Consider the following 14,359-nt stretch of genomic DNA (forward strand, 5'->3'; position numbering starts at 1 on the left):
GCTGCCCAGAGAGGTTGTGGAGTCTCCTTCTCTGGAGACTTTCAAGCCCCATCTGGATGTGTTCCTGTGTGACCTGTGCTGGATTCTATGGCCCTGCTCTGGCAGGGGGCTTGGACTTGATGATCTCTGGAGGTCCCTTCCAACCCCTAAGATCCTGTGATCCTGTGAAAGTCTTGAATGGGAGGAATAGTAGAGATACAGAACGTTGTTATTAATGACACTAACTGATTAATTAGTATTAAATTAGGACAGATTTAGTCTTGAGGGGACAAAGATATGTTTTCCAGTTATTTCTTTTGCTCACATCCTTAAAAAAAAAAAAAAAAAAAAAAGACTGACTTTCCAACTGGAGAAGACTGAATGAGGAGCTTAACCCAAATAAAATAAATTGCCAGTAATTTCTGGTATCCCCTATGCCATTATTGAACAATTTGCATTTGAATCAGGGCTTTTTTTCCATCACAATTCAGCTTCACCTGATCCTGCTCTATAATCACCAGCCCCATTTATGAAATCCCAGCATGTTGCTGCAGAAATTATGTCACAAATTCATCATTATGACTTCCCCAGCAGGAGCAATTGGAGATGAAGATTGGCTGTGAAACTTGCCTTTTTTTTTTTCCCTTACCAGCCCTGCTTTAAAGAGATTTTAATTTATTTTACTTTATTTTATTTTATTTTATATTTTATTTTTATTTATTTATTTATTTTAAGGTACATGGGGAACTAGGCAAGCCTGACATGAATATCCCAGGGACACAAGATTACACTCAGGAGTCACAGGAACCATAAAATATGATCAAGAGACTTTATGGAGGACAATCTTTGAAATCAACTCCTAATCTCTCAGCAGTTTATATAAAACAGACTATTAGTTGGGGGAGAAAAGGAAGAAAAAGGAAGGAAGGGAGGGAGGAAGGAAGGGAGGGAGGAAGGAAGGGAGGGAGGAAGGAAGGCGGAGAGAAAGAAAGGCGGAGAGAAAGAAAGGCGGAGACAAAGAAGGAGAGAAAGTAAAAGGAAGGAAGGAAGGAAGGAAAGGAAGGAAGGAAAGGAAGGAAGGAAAGAAAGGAAAGGAAGGAAAGGAAGGAAGGAAAGGAAGGAAGGAAAGGAAGGAAGGAAAGGAAGGAAGGAAAGGAAGGAAGGAAAGAAGGAAAGAAGGAAGGAAAGGAAGGAAGGAAAGGAAGGAAGGAAAGGAAGGAAGGAAAGGAAGGAAGGAAAGGAAGGAAGGAAAGGAAGGAAGGAAGGAAAGGAAGGAAGGAAAGGAAGGAAGGAAAGGAAGGAAGGAAAGAAAGGAAGGAAAGAGAGAGAAAAATTCAGGATTCCAAAGTGAACCAGCCTGATAGTAGCCAAGCTCTAGCTCTTTCCATGCGGGAGGCTTAGCTGTCAAACCACCAACAGACAGCCAGGCTTTCAGGTTTGCACACTCCTTTGATTACATGATCATTAGCTACCATGGCAAGTAACATTCAGAGAGTCAAACTTTTGAGGTAAATAATTTCTATTTAGTTATTTTCAGGCTGAGGGAGTTAGGGCTGTTCAGCCTGGAGAAGTAAAGGCTCCAGGGAGACCTTAGAGCAGCCTTCCAGTATCTGAAGGGAGCTACAGGAGAGCTGGGGAGGGACTTTTGGCAAGGGTTTGTCGTGACAGGATGAGGGGCAATGGCTTTGAGCTGGAAGAGAGGAGATTGAGACTCGAAATGAGGAAGAAATTCTTTAGAGTGAGGCTGGAACTGGTTGCCCAGAGAGGTTGTGGCTGTCCACCTCCCTTGAACACCCTGGAGGTGTTCAAGGCCAGGCTGGATGAGTCCTTGAGGAGCCTGGTCTAGTGGGAGGTGTCCCTGCCCATGGCAGGGGGTTTGGAACTAGATGATCTTGAAGGCCCCTTCCAGCCCACCCCATTCTGTGATTCTGTTTCAGTACCTGACTCATCCTGCTGGGCTATGCTCCTCTCGCTGCTGCTTGGTGACGGCTGACATGTCTTGTGTGTCCTAATGAGAGCCACTGAAGAACTTTTCCCCAGTGCCAAACATGAGTCAAAAATCACTCACCCATAAATCACCACTGCTGGTTGTCCACCATCAGTCCTCCAGCTGGGATGTTCTGAGTCCTCTTCTTCTCCCCACCAGCCTTTCTCCTTCTCTAAATTAAAACCCAAGCAAAGCAGACAGCAGGTGTGCCCTGCCTTTAGTTACAAGACATCTTTTGGTGATGCTGTGAAGCAGCCTGGCAGGTTAATTGGTTCTTTGATGTTTCCTACAGTACAATGTTTGACTGGTAAGGGAAGCACCAGCCCTTTTAAACCAGCTGAAAACATTCAGGAGGAGCAAGAAATCACAGGACTTTGTAAGAAAAAAATGGGGGGTGGGGGGAAAGTATGTCACAGACATGGACTTCAGCCTCCCCACATCTCCAGAAGACCAGCACTACAAGCAGCAAGTGCCCACCAGCCTTCAGACCCCCCCAGAGCTTCACCCAGGAGTTAAGAAGCCTGGTACATTGCAGCTGAGCCCTTCCACTTCCAAACTTCCATGAAGTTCAACAGGGTGAGTGCAGGGTCCTGCACCTGGGGAGGAATAACCCCCTGCACCAGTACAAGTGAGGGGTTGAAGCTTCCCCGCTGATGCAACCTCCAAAAGAGGTATTTGGAGAGACAGGAGAAAGCTGGAAGCCAGCTGAACGTGTGCAGGACTGAGATCTCAGAGCCACATTCATGACCCCACTTCCTCCAGCCCGTCTGGGAGCTCCCTGCTGCTTCCCATCTGCCCCCTCCCAGAGGGATGCCTGTCCATGGGCAGCTCTTTCACCCTCCTGGAATGACAGAGGACCCACCTGATGCTCCATTCTGCTTCCCCTGCTCACAGACCAATACCACTGAGACACCCAAGGGTGCCTCCTGCTGCTGCCAGGAGCATCAGAGGACATCTGCTCAATGGGCCCCACTTACCCATGGCAAAGAGGAGAGCAGCCAACAGACACAGAAAGCTGAAGAGCTATAGCAGGCAGGATGGGGATCACAGGAATGCATCCAGAAAAGGAGACTCCACAACCTCTCTGGGCAGCCTGTTCCAGTGCTCTGTCACCCTCCCAGTGAAGAAGTTCTTCCTCATGTTGAGGTGGTACCTCCTGTGCTGGAGTTTCTATCCATTGCCCCTTGTTCTGTCACAGGCTGCACCTGAGCAGAGCCTGTCCTCTCCCTCCTGCCACCCAGCCCTCAGATGAACATACCTAAGCCTGCCAATCAGCATACACATAAAATATACCCCTGGATTCCAGGGCCATCAGCAGCAGGAGGTTTGCTGGATAAAGTACCTCATGCTAACCCACAGGGGAACCTACTCGTTGCCCTCATCCAGTTGGATGGATTCTCTCTTGATCTGGATTAGGTTTAACCCTGATTGTGTGACCAGCACCAAGTGAGGACCTGTGAATGTAAAGGCATGAGCAGCATCTGCTGGCAGAGCAGAACCAAATGCAGCCCCAGCTACAGCACATCTTGGGGAATCCACTTCCTTCTCACTGCTCACAACACCTCCAAAGTGCTGCTGCTTCCCAGCAAACCCTCCAGAAGCACCCAAACGTTTCTTCCACTGGTGTTGCAGGGCTGTTGCAGCCATGGTGGTCTCAGGAAAGTGGGGGGAGAAGATCTCCAGGCAGAGGGAGGGTATCTGATTAAGCCAACTAACACAGCCAGGACACCTGGCCACAGGCTGACCTTGCTGCCAAGCAGCCTGTGGTGGCCACAGCCCTGCCCACTGGCACGAGGCAGTGCCACATCCTGGTGTGTACCCAAAGTTACATTGGGGTGTGGAGAACAGGGCTGGCAAGGAGCAGCTGAAGGAACTGGGGTTCTTTAGTCTGGAGACAAAGCTGAGGGGAGACCTCATTGCTCTCTACAGCTCTCTGAAAGGAGGTTGGAGTCAGGTGAGGTTTGGTCTTTTCTCCCCAGTAGCAAGTGATAGAATGAGAGGAAGTGGCCTCAAGGTGCAGCAGGGGAGGTTTAGGTTGGATATTGGGGAAAATGTCTTTCCTGGAAGAGTGGTCAGGCAATGGAACAGGCTGCCCAGGGAGGTGGTGGAGTCCCAGAAGGTGTTAAAAATCTGTGTAGACACTTTGGGCCATGGTGCAGTGGGCATGGTGGTGTTGGGTTGACAGTTGGACTTGATGAGGTCTTTTCCAACCTTAATGATTCTCTGATTCTGCTACTTCATCCCTCATGTCAAGTCTGTCTCTCTCTCTTGCGTCCTGGACGCTGATCAGGGTCTGTGCCACATGCCACACATCTCTATTTGCCTGCAGCCATCAGCCTTTGGGATGAGCATTTCTGAGGTGCTGACATCACACTGGGAGCTCTGGCACAGCCCAGGAGCAGCAGCTCTCAAGCCACCCCCCTGGCCCCCAAGCTCTGCTACCAGGATTTCCTGCATTGCCCTTCTCCTCGAGAAGTGATGGCCTTGCTGAGAGCTGGAGTGCAGATGTCTCTATTAGTGGTAGCTTGAGAGGGAGATACACATCCTCTGGATGTACAAAATACAATCCTCATCCTGGAGAGTCCAAAGGGCTTCTGCCAGAGCTTCTATGCCTTTTCATCTACTGCAGAGCACGTCAAGGAGCAGTGCAGGGGGGAAATGAAACCAGGAAATATGGGAGGCACATGTGCACATCTGATTAACCCAACTCCTTCTGATAAACAAAGCAGGGCCCTGTTCTCTCTGCCCTGGTAATAAATCTCCCTGGTTGACTGTTTTATGATGTCAAACTTCTAAGAGAACATAAATCACCTTGGGTAAGCTCTGCAGGCCCTAATCTTATCTATCAAAATCCTGGTGATAATAACTTCACAGAAAGTCTTAAGGGCTTCCCAGTTTGCATGAACAAAGCTAATTAGTGCTGTAAACTCTCTACCTGTAGGTCTACTTTGCATACCAAAATAGATGGTGACCCTGAAGTTCTCTGTAGGGGCTTGCAGCACCTCAACAGAACAAGAAATAAAGCATTCTGCTGTTATCATCATCATAGAATGATAGAATGGAAGGGACCTTAAAGATCATCCAGTTCCAACCCTCCTGCCATGGGCAGGGACACCTCCCACTAGACCAGGTTGCTCAGGGCTATGTCCAACCTGGCTTTGGACACCTCCAGGGAGTGGGCATCCACAGCCTCCCTGGGCAACCTGTTTCACTGTCTCACCATCCTCACTGTAAGGAATTTCTTCCTAATCTCCAGTCTCAGTCTCCCCTCTTCCAGCTCAAAGCAATTGCCCCTCATCCTGTCCCTCCCCAGCTCTCCTATTGTCCCCTTCAGGTACTGGAAGGCTGCTCTAAGGTCTCTCTGTAGCCTTCTCTTCTCCAGACTTAACAGCCCCAACTCTCTCAGCCTGTCGCCATAGAAAAGGTGCTCCAGCTCTCTAATCATCTTCATGGCATTCTCTGGACACTCTCCAGCAGTTCAATGTCCTTCTGGTGCTGGGGGTGCCAGAACTTAATGCAGTGCTCCAGGTGTGGTCTCATGGGAGAAGAGCAGAGGGGGAGAAGCACTTCCTTCTTCTTGCTGGTCACATGGAGTTTGAAGGCTGCAGAGCAGACTCAATTCTCTGACCCCGTTATCAATGTGAACTTGGAGTGTGTTACCAAATACAAAAGCACAACTGGGGTAAGGAACATGACAAAAAGGCATTGGAGACAAGGCTGGGCATCACACACACCCTTCCATCACAAGTGATCATGCACATGCCACATGAACAAGCTCCACTTACAGTCCTTCTTCTATAAATGATCCTTCAGAAGGTTTGCACAGATAAATGAGCAGCAAGGCCACGTACACACTCTATCAATGCCTACAGATATCTGAGGGGTGGGTGTCTGGCTCTTTTTTGTGGTGCCCAGTGATAGGACAAGGAACAAAGGATACAGGCTAAATTAAGAAGTTCCACCTCAGCAGTAGGAGACGCTTCTGGAACAGGCAGCCCAGAGAGGTTGTGGACTCTCCTTCTCTGCATACTTTCAAGACCCTCCTGGATGCATTCCCCTGTGACCTGCCCTTGCTGACCATGCTCTGGCACAGGAGGGTAAACACAATCTCTGGAGGTCCCCTCCAGCCCCTATCATTCTCTGACTCTGTAATACTGCAGCTAACTGCACCTGACTGGACATCAGCACAACATTGTTATTGGCATTTGCGTTCAGGAATGAATTCAAAGCTATACCTGTTCCACATTGTTCAAGCAAGGGGAGTGAAACGTGAAACACAGACACAGAAATCGTTCCTTCCTTTGAGGTTCTGGTGTCAACTTGTGAAGTTTTATTTAAAATGACAAACATGACACACATTCTACAAAGTCTGCTGCATTTGGGTGGTTATTACAAGAAGATCTTACGTGGCAGATGCTGTACTTGGTCTGCTGGGAGTCTGTTAGTTGAAGCAGCAGCAAAATGCAATGCAGATGTCTACCCCTGCCTTTCAGAACAGCTAAAATCCAACCTAGTGTTTTTTCTTGTACTCAAGACGGTAGGAAGGCTCAAGAGTCTGCAGCAGGACAGGAGATGCTTAACCAAGCCCATTGCTTCATGAGTGTAGATTAAAAAGTTATTTGCACATAGAATCAGAGAAGGGAGCTCAGAGATCATCTGCTCCAACACATAAAATGGGTTAGAGATCAGATAGCAGTTACTGGTAATATAAGTCCTGAAAACATCAGTGTCCTCACGCTGACCATTTCACCTTCAAAAGCTCATGCCAAAGCAGGGGGGTTGGAACAAGATGATCTTCAAAGGTTGTGGTTAGTAGGTCAAGAGAGGTTCTCCCTCTACTCCGCCCTGGTGAGGCCACATCTGGAATATTGTGTCCAGTTCTGGGCCCCTCAGTGCAAGAAGGACCTCAGGGAACTGCCTGAAAAAGTCCAGCACAAAGCCACAAAAATGCTGAAAGCAGTGGAACATCTCCCTGCTGAGGAAAGGCTGAGGGAACGGGGGCTCTTTAGCTTGCAGGAGCCTGAGGGGTGACCTCATTCATGTTGATAAAGACGTGCAGGGCAGTGTCAGGAAAATGGAGCCAGTCTCTGCTCAGTGATGTCCAATGACAAGACATGGGGCAATGGACTGGAGAGAGGAGATTCCACAGCAACATAAGGAAAAACCTTCTCATTGTGAGGATGACAAAGCCTTGGAGCAGGCAGCCCAGAGAGGTTGTGAAGTTTCTTTCTCTGGAGACATTCAAAAGCCACCTGGATGCATTCCTGTGGGACCTGCCCTAGGTGATCCTGCTCTGGCAGGGAGGTTGGACTGGATGATCTCTCCCCGTCCCTTCCAACCCCTAACATTCTGTGATTCTGTCCCTCCCAACTCAAACCATTCAATGATCTGTCCCCCACTTCAGTATCACCTACAGAGAGAGGAGAAACTCCTAGCAAAGGTTCCATTTTGGCAAGGACATTAACCATCAGCTACCATGACATGGTGTTTGTATGACTGTGAAAAGACAGGGAGCCATTCTGGCTCTTGTTAAACTGCAGGCTTAGACATGGAAAAGCAGCTTCCCATGAGGAATGTTTCCATATGCCAGTTAATAAGCTTTGAGTATTTCACCCATTAATCTGAGTGAACTGCAAGGGGGTCAGTAACACAGTCAGCTGAAAAACAGGTCTGCACTCACTCTCTACTCAGCTTCAAGTGCATGTTAAGATTTTGGGGAGCTTCTTTAAAAGCCTTAACATGCCCAAGAGAATCAGGGAATGGGCAGGGACACCTTCCACTAGAAGCAGGTTACTCAAGGCCTCATCCAACCTGGCCTGGAACATCTTCAGGGAGGATTCTAACACTACAGGGCCTCCAGCTTGTATAGACAACTTGCAGGCAAAGTCACAGCCAAACTTCCTATAACCAATATGAAACCTGAAAGCTCTCAACTGGTCAAACTGATGTGATCTGTGCGCAAGCAGGGAAAGTGTAATGAAGAAGACAAGGAAAGGAGGCAGGCAGAGTTGTGCAGTTTTATTGGAACAAACCCCAGTGTCGCTATTTGTAATAAAGTCTACAAGACACTAAATGCATGTACATTGGTAAGAAGAGAGCTAGCTGTAAAGAAGGTGCAGGAGAATATGTACAATCAGAGTTAAGTTAAAAAAAAATAATAATTTCACATTTTACATAGATTTACTTGACAGTCCTATGCTTTTATGGTATATAAATGGTAACTAAGAGAGGTAACAAACAAAATTAAAAAAAAAAAATAGATCACAAGGGAATTCAGCTGGAGGTCTGTATAATGCACTCAGCTTTCAAATGGACTAGTTGACAGAATCTTTATTTGTCCCAAACCAAATTCTGGATGTAATTTTATATTGGAATTAACATATTTGAATGAGTATTCTGGTGTAAACATTTTACCTGTGGTGCCATTCCCCTCCGTAACAAGCTGCATTTTTACCCTGTAGTCTGCATTGTTTTTCTTTACAAATCAGAGTAATTACACAGGATGGTTTTCAATAGATGGTAAAAATTATCAAACAGCAAGGGAGATATGTTCAAAAGACACTTTGAAGCTTTTCAGTCCACTTTCACAACACTGTAAATCTTACTTACAAACCAGAAGCAGGCAAAAAATCCAATAGTTCCTAAAATGAGAACGGGAAAACGGTTAGTTTGTCTTCCAGCTTGCTCTGAGAGAAAAACCTAACAAGTACCTCCCAGCAGGACAGAATCTAGCATTGTAATCCAGCTAACTATCCAGAAGAACAGCACTTGTTCAATTTAATATCATACATTCATCCCTAGGCTAAGTTATCGATTTAGATCAAAGATGACTTTTAGGACCAGGCTGCTTGATGTACATTTAAAGCACTGAAGGTGATGCTGCTGTCACCACTTGCAGGCACACAGCCCCATTTCAGAAATGGCCTTCTATAGGCACACAAAGTCAACACCTACCTGAGTTTTTTAGGTCTACAATACTTCACAGCCACCTATGAATTATGACACCAAACAAGGCCTTGGGGAAAAAAAAAAAAAAAAAAAAAACAACAAAACCACAAGTGGCCTGGTTTTCTGTTCATCATGCTCTATTTATACTCCAGAATAGGGAACTTCTTACTCTGTATGTCCTGTTACTTCCTTTTGTTAATGCAGTGCTCTGAGTGCTCTAGCAGTTGGGAGCAAGCATCAGATGGAATGAGCAGTGACAAATCAAAACACATAATACAGCTTCCTGAAAGGAGGCTGGAGTAGGATCAGAACAAGAGGAAATGGCCTGAAATTGTGCCAGGGAAAGTTTAGATTGGATATGAGGGTATTTGTCTTTGCTGAAAGAGTGATCAGGCATTGGAACAGGCTGCCCAGGGAGGTGGGGGAGTCACCATCCCTGGAGATGTTCAAGAAACTGTGGACAAGGCACCTGGGAACATGGTTTAATGGCCATGGTGGTGTTAGGTCACAAGTCTTTTCCAAACAAAACAATTCTATGAGTCTCTGATTCTATACTTTGGTGTAATAGGCCACTCTAGATCACAAAAACATACACTCATTTCTGCAACTAAGTTCATGAACAAAGAAATCCAAAGGCAGAGACAACATTTCAAGTGCTAAACATGCCCTTGAGCCACAGCTGATGAGAGGCTGTGAAAAATTATCAGCACTTGCTTGCCCTGTTAGAAGAACTTTCTTGACCAAAAGGATTCTCAAAGACTGGCCCAGGCTGCCCAGTGAGATGGTTGAATCCCCATCCACGGAGGTGTTTCAAAGAGGCAGAGATGTGGTGCTGAGGGCCATGGTTAGCACTAGGATTGGTAGTTTAAGGTTGGACTCAATCTTAAATTAAAGGTCTTTTCCAAGCAAAATGATTCTGATCAGCTCTAACTTTTTCACTACTTCACTGTGACTAGTTTACTAACTGGGAGGTTTTTTATTAAGCACTTGTCTTACCTTCATCCGATGCACTTCTATCTTTCAAACCACATCTACATATGTGATCAGTGAGGCCCTGTCTTCACTTATTATCTCTATGCCAATTCTTGTGTTCTGTTACCATGCATATTTGCAGTTAGAGGCTTTTTGACAGCCTGCTATTATATTCCAAAGACTACCCTTGCCCTCCAAGCTTGCAGTTATCTTCCAAAACAGTAGGAGATGGCAGATTTACTGCTGTTGATAGATCAGCCACCAACCACAGAAGGAATTTAATTTCTCTGTAGGTTTGACATGGCTAAGCCTTTGCAGTTTATGGTCAATTCTCACTCCTTCCTACTGTGTCCAACACTCCAGTATCAGCATTGTTACTCTAAGCCTTACTCTCATGGTTTCTTCCCAATAATGGTTCTCAGCATCTGCTTTCTGGTTGTTTTTATAACACAGCCCACTTTAAGCCTTTTATGGCTTTGAAAGCCATGTTTCTTCCAAATGTTTAAACAGATGAAATATCTTTAAAACCCATCTGCTGTTCTAGAACAAATTTGCAGTATCATAACAAAAATGTGTAACTTTTAACACAAGGAGATTTTCCAGTCTTCTGAGCATGCCCTAACTTAACATGGGAAGACACTCTAAATGCACAGTATTTTCCTCCATCCCTTGTCTCTGAATCTTTCTCATACACCAGCTTTCTATAAAACATGGCCTCATTCACAGCAGACTCTGAAGACTTCACACTGTGAACAAGCATTTCATCTCTAAACAGATTTTTCACAGGTCTCAGTAACATCGATTTTCAACTTCTCTCCTAAAAAAAAAAACCCAGAAGTCTGTTTAGCAAATCAAAGTACAAGCACCCCCTGCTCCTTTTTTTCAACTTTAGCACACATTTTCCCAGTGTAGTGGAACTGGAGCAAGACTGTTCCCTAACATGCAGTAACGTTTGTCAGACTCCAGATTTGAACCACGAACTTAGAAGCTCAGGAGAGAAAGGCTTGACTTATCACCAAGGTCCACATTCAGAACCTTCTACAGGTCAGCAGAAGTCCCTTCTGTAACTTCCACATTGATAATTACCAGCACTGTAATCTCTTCTTCCCTCCCATGAAGAAGCATATCCTACAAATTCCAGTTGTGGAGAGCTCTACAGGTAAGAAACTTCCAAAAGGGCATCAAACTAAGGACCCTAGAAGCACTTCTAAGCACTACACTTGACACTCAAAGATCAGAAGACTTTAAAAATGCTGGCAGAATCACAACCAGGTTGAAAATCTACCTCAAGGATCCATCCACCTGCAGATTTAGAAGTCAGATTAATCAGCAAAGCTTTTTTAGTACTTTCATTTGTGTTTTTAATTATTTGGGGTTTTTAAGTAACATAGGCCAAACACTCAGACGAGGAACTTCCAAAAGCTCAGTTGCATCAATATTACAAAAATCATAGAATAGTTTAGGTTGGAAGGAATCTTAAAGATCATCTAGTCCCAAACCCCTCCCATGGGAAAGGACACCTTCCACTGGACCAGGCTGCTCAAGGACCCATCCAATCTGGTCTTGAACACCTCCAGGGGAGGAGGCATCCACGATCTCCCTGGGCAACCTGCTCCAGGGTCTAAAGAATTTCTTTCCAATATCAGTATTAACAGACAAATGTTGGTTAAGGAACTTTATTTACAAGCTGCTTTACCTACAGGATTGCTTATGCTGCTGCAGCAAAAAGCTCAATTCCTTTTGAAGAACAGAAGCAGTACAGTGCCTGATTCCACTGAAATTTATAGTGTTTTTTTCCACTTTGGACCTGAGCATGTTTGTGATTCCAGGAACCACAGAGAGGTCCACAAAAAGCAAATCACTCCAAAAGCTTCCAAATCCCTATACAGGAATAAATATCCCAAATCAGAAAAGGATCTGCAAATGAAGAATAACTCTGAACAAGTTTGGTTTGTCTGAAAATTCCAGATGGAATACGCTTTCTACATTTCAGCCCCTTTCACAAGTTTGCCACTTGTTCCAAATTGTAGCACTTTATACAGAAAAGCAGCATCATGCTGGATCTTTAAGCCAGTGCTGACAAGTGTAACAGGTTCTCATCTTTAAATACTTTATCTAAAGTATCCTTAAACTGCTGTATCTTAAAATACAGATAAATGCATCATCAGTTTCCTACAGCTGTAGCTGTAGTCCCAGTCAAATTGCCATTACTACTTGTTCTAGTTAAAACACAACCTCACCATCTCAGGTAGCATGGCTTGAAATGTGTTTTCTTGAAAAGCATATTCAGCTCTTCATTCTTGAGCTAGCTCTAAGCACATCTTGCAGTAAAATTAGAATCATCTTTAATTAAAATGCCTCACTCATTAGAACGAGAACTGTTTAGGTAAGCTCTGGGTAAGACCACCCTAGGATTTTGGTTATATTTCTTTCACAACACATTCAAACTGAAACCAGGTTTTAAGTAAGGAGTCTGTCTCTTCAGCTCCCTGCTTCACTGACATACCAATGAACACAACGTGGCAGAAAAGAGATAGAAGGTGGAGATGTTTTTTAATTTGTTAAAGATTTCTAACAGTTTAAGCTACCACAAACCCCCAAATCTCCAAACATGAGAAAAACCTCCACTAGTTGAAGGAGTTGCAATCTCTGAAGTTATTTTCTGATTGGTCTAAACTCCCTGACACTGTAAGGCTTTTACAGCTTTCATATGCATATCTCTACTAAACCACTCAACAGATACCAAGCCAGACACCAATTCCTCCAACCAGCCTCTAAAATCTGGGCTTTTTGAATCAAATAACACATCAGTTTTGTAGCTGATGTGTACTTTAACCAATCCTAACCACTCCCTAGCTCAAGTTAAATGAAAAAGCATCTGACTGACATAAACTTCCTTTTGCAGGGTAGACCTTTATTTTTCCCCAAGTGAATGATCCTCATATTTTAAGATTTCACTTTTCTAAAGAGCCCCTATTAGTCTAGGAAACCAATGCTATCATAGTGCACTGCAGCCCAACTGGTCACCCTAGGGAGGAGGTGCATTTCTGTGGGAGCTATTTAAAATTGAAGACTCCAGTTGTGAAGATGTCTCAAAGTCATTTCTCTAGCCAGAAAGCAAAATATGTCCAACATATCCATTTGTACTTACTAGGGAGACAGGGACACCTCAGTTGGTTTTTAATCATAGAATGGTCTGGGCTGGAAGGGACCTCCAAAGGTCATCTAGTTCAACCCTCTCTGCAGTCAGCAGGGGCATCCTCCACTGGATCAGGCTGCCCAGAGCCCTGTCCAGCCTCACTTGGAGTATCTCCAGGGATGAGGCCCCAGCCACCTCCCTGGGCAACCTGTTCCAGTGTTCCACTGCCCTCATAGTAAAACATCCTAACCTCCAATCTAAATCTGCTCTTCTCTAGTTTGAAGCCATTGTCCCTCACCCTATCACTACAGGCCTTTGTCCTCCACTTTCTAGACTGCTGAATACTCTGGTCTGCTATCTGCTACTACTCAGCAACAGTTACCTAACACACAGAAACATCTTGGGCATGGAAAGCTAGCATCTAACTGGGTAAGGGAAAATTATCAGTAAACTAGCTGGAATTCAAAATTAAACCCAAGGATTACTGCCCAGAATAATGCCAAAATACATTAAGCAGACTGTTCTGCTCTAGTCGTTTCTTCCAGCTTTTATTGTTTAATGAAGAAAAAGGAATTCAAAGCACGAACTGATTGTAAGAAAGCAAATAGAAAAGCACTCTGCACTTGGCTGATACTTCTTATGTACCTTAAAAGCTCTCTGTATCATACTGGTTTCAATCACCGCACAGTGGTGGGTGCTTCAGAATCTCGGATTCTAAACACAATCTACCCAGAAGATCAAAACTCAATTTTGAAAATGGCATTAACTCACAAGTGAAAATGATGTTCAAAAATAGAGGTCACTGTAAAGCAACATGCTTTGCCTATGTTCAGCATTCCCTCATCTCCTGGCATAAAATGCTTGTAATCACGTAGCTATCCCCCATTCGACCACACTTATTATTTCCTCCCAAGATTAGTCGCACTTTGTACATTAAAATAAAATTCCCCTCCTTTGGCTGTGCACATTAATTGTTAGATTTCACCACTCAGATGATGTCCTGCTCCTTCCTGCCATACAAGCATTTCAGTTCTTATTTCCTTATTCATTATGATCTCTTTTGTATTGTGCACAGGAACACAACACGCTGCCACGTAGGAGGTAGTAAGGGTGCCCTTTCTATTTCTGTCACAGTTGCTGAGACCTAATAGGCAAGAAGAGAAGAAAAACAACCCAAAATACCTAGTGCTAACTAAAGTGGAACACATCAAGGGCCCGTTCTGGGAGGTTGGAGGAAGGTGGGGGTTGGTCTCTTTTTCCTAATGCAAGGTGATGGAACAAGAGGAAATGGCCTGAAATTGTGCCGAGGAGGTTTAGGTTGGAGATGAGGAAAA

At 44.8% G+C, this 14,359-nt stretch overlaps 1 protein-coding gene across 1 annotated transcript in view; it reads right to left on the reverse strand.

The window, feature by feature from the left end:
- Positions 1–7,984: 7,984 nt before the first annotated feature.
- The window catches only part of LOC128972451 (transmembrane 9 superfamily member 2-like), a 37,394-nt gene continuing 31,019 nt past the window's right edge, over positions 7,985–14,359 (reverse strand). Inside the window, exon 17 of the mRNA XM_054388435.1 lies at positions 7,985–8,607. Within this exon, the coding sequence (XP_054244410.1) occupies positions 8,540–8,607 (68 nt within the window). The 3' untranslated portion in view covers positions 7,985–8,539. The remainder of the gene's footprint in view (positions 8,608–14,359) is intronic.

Source organism: Indicator indicator, chromosome 17 (genome assembly GCF_027791375.1).
Source record: "Indicator indicator isolate 239-I01 chromosome 17, UM_Iind_1.1, whole genome shotgun sequence".
NCBI classification, from domain to species: domain Eukaryota; kingdom Metazoa; phylum Chordata; class Aves; order Piciformes; family Indicatoridae; genus Indicator; species Indicator indicator.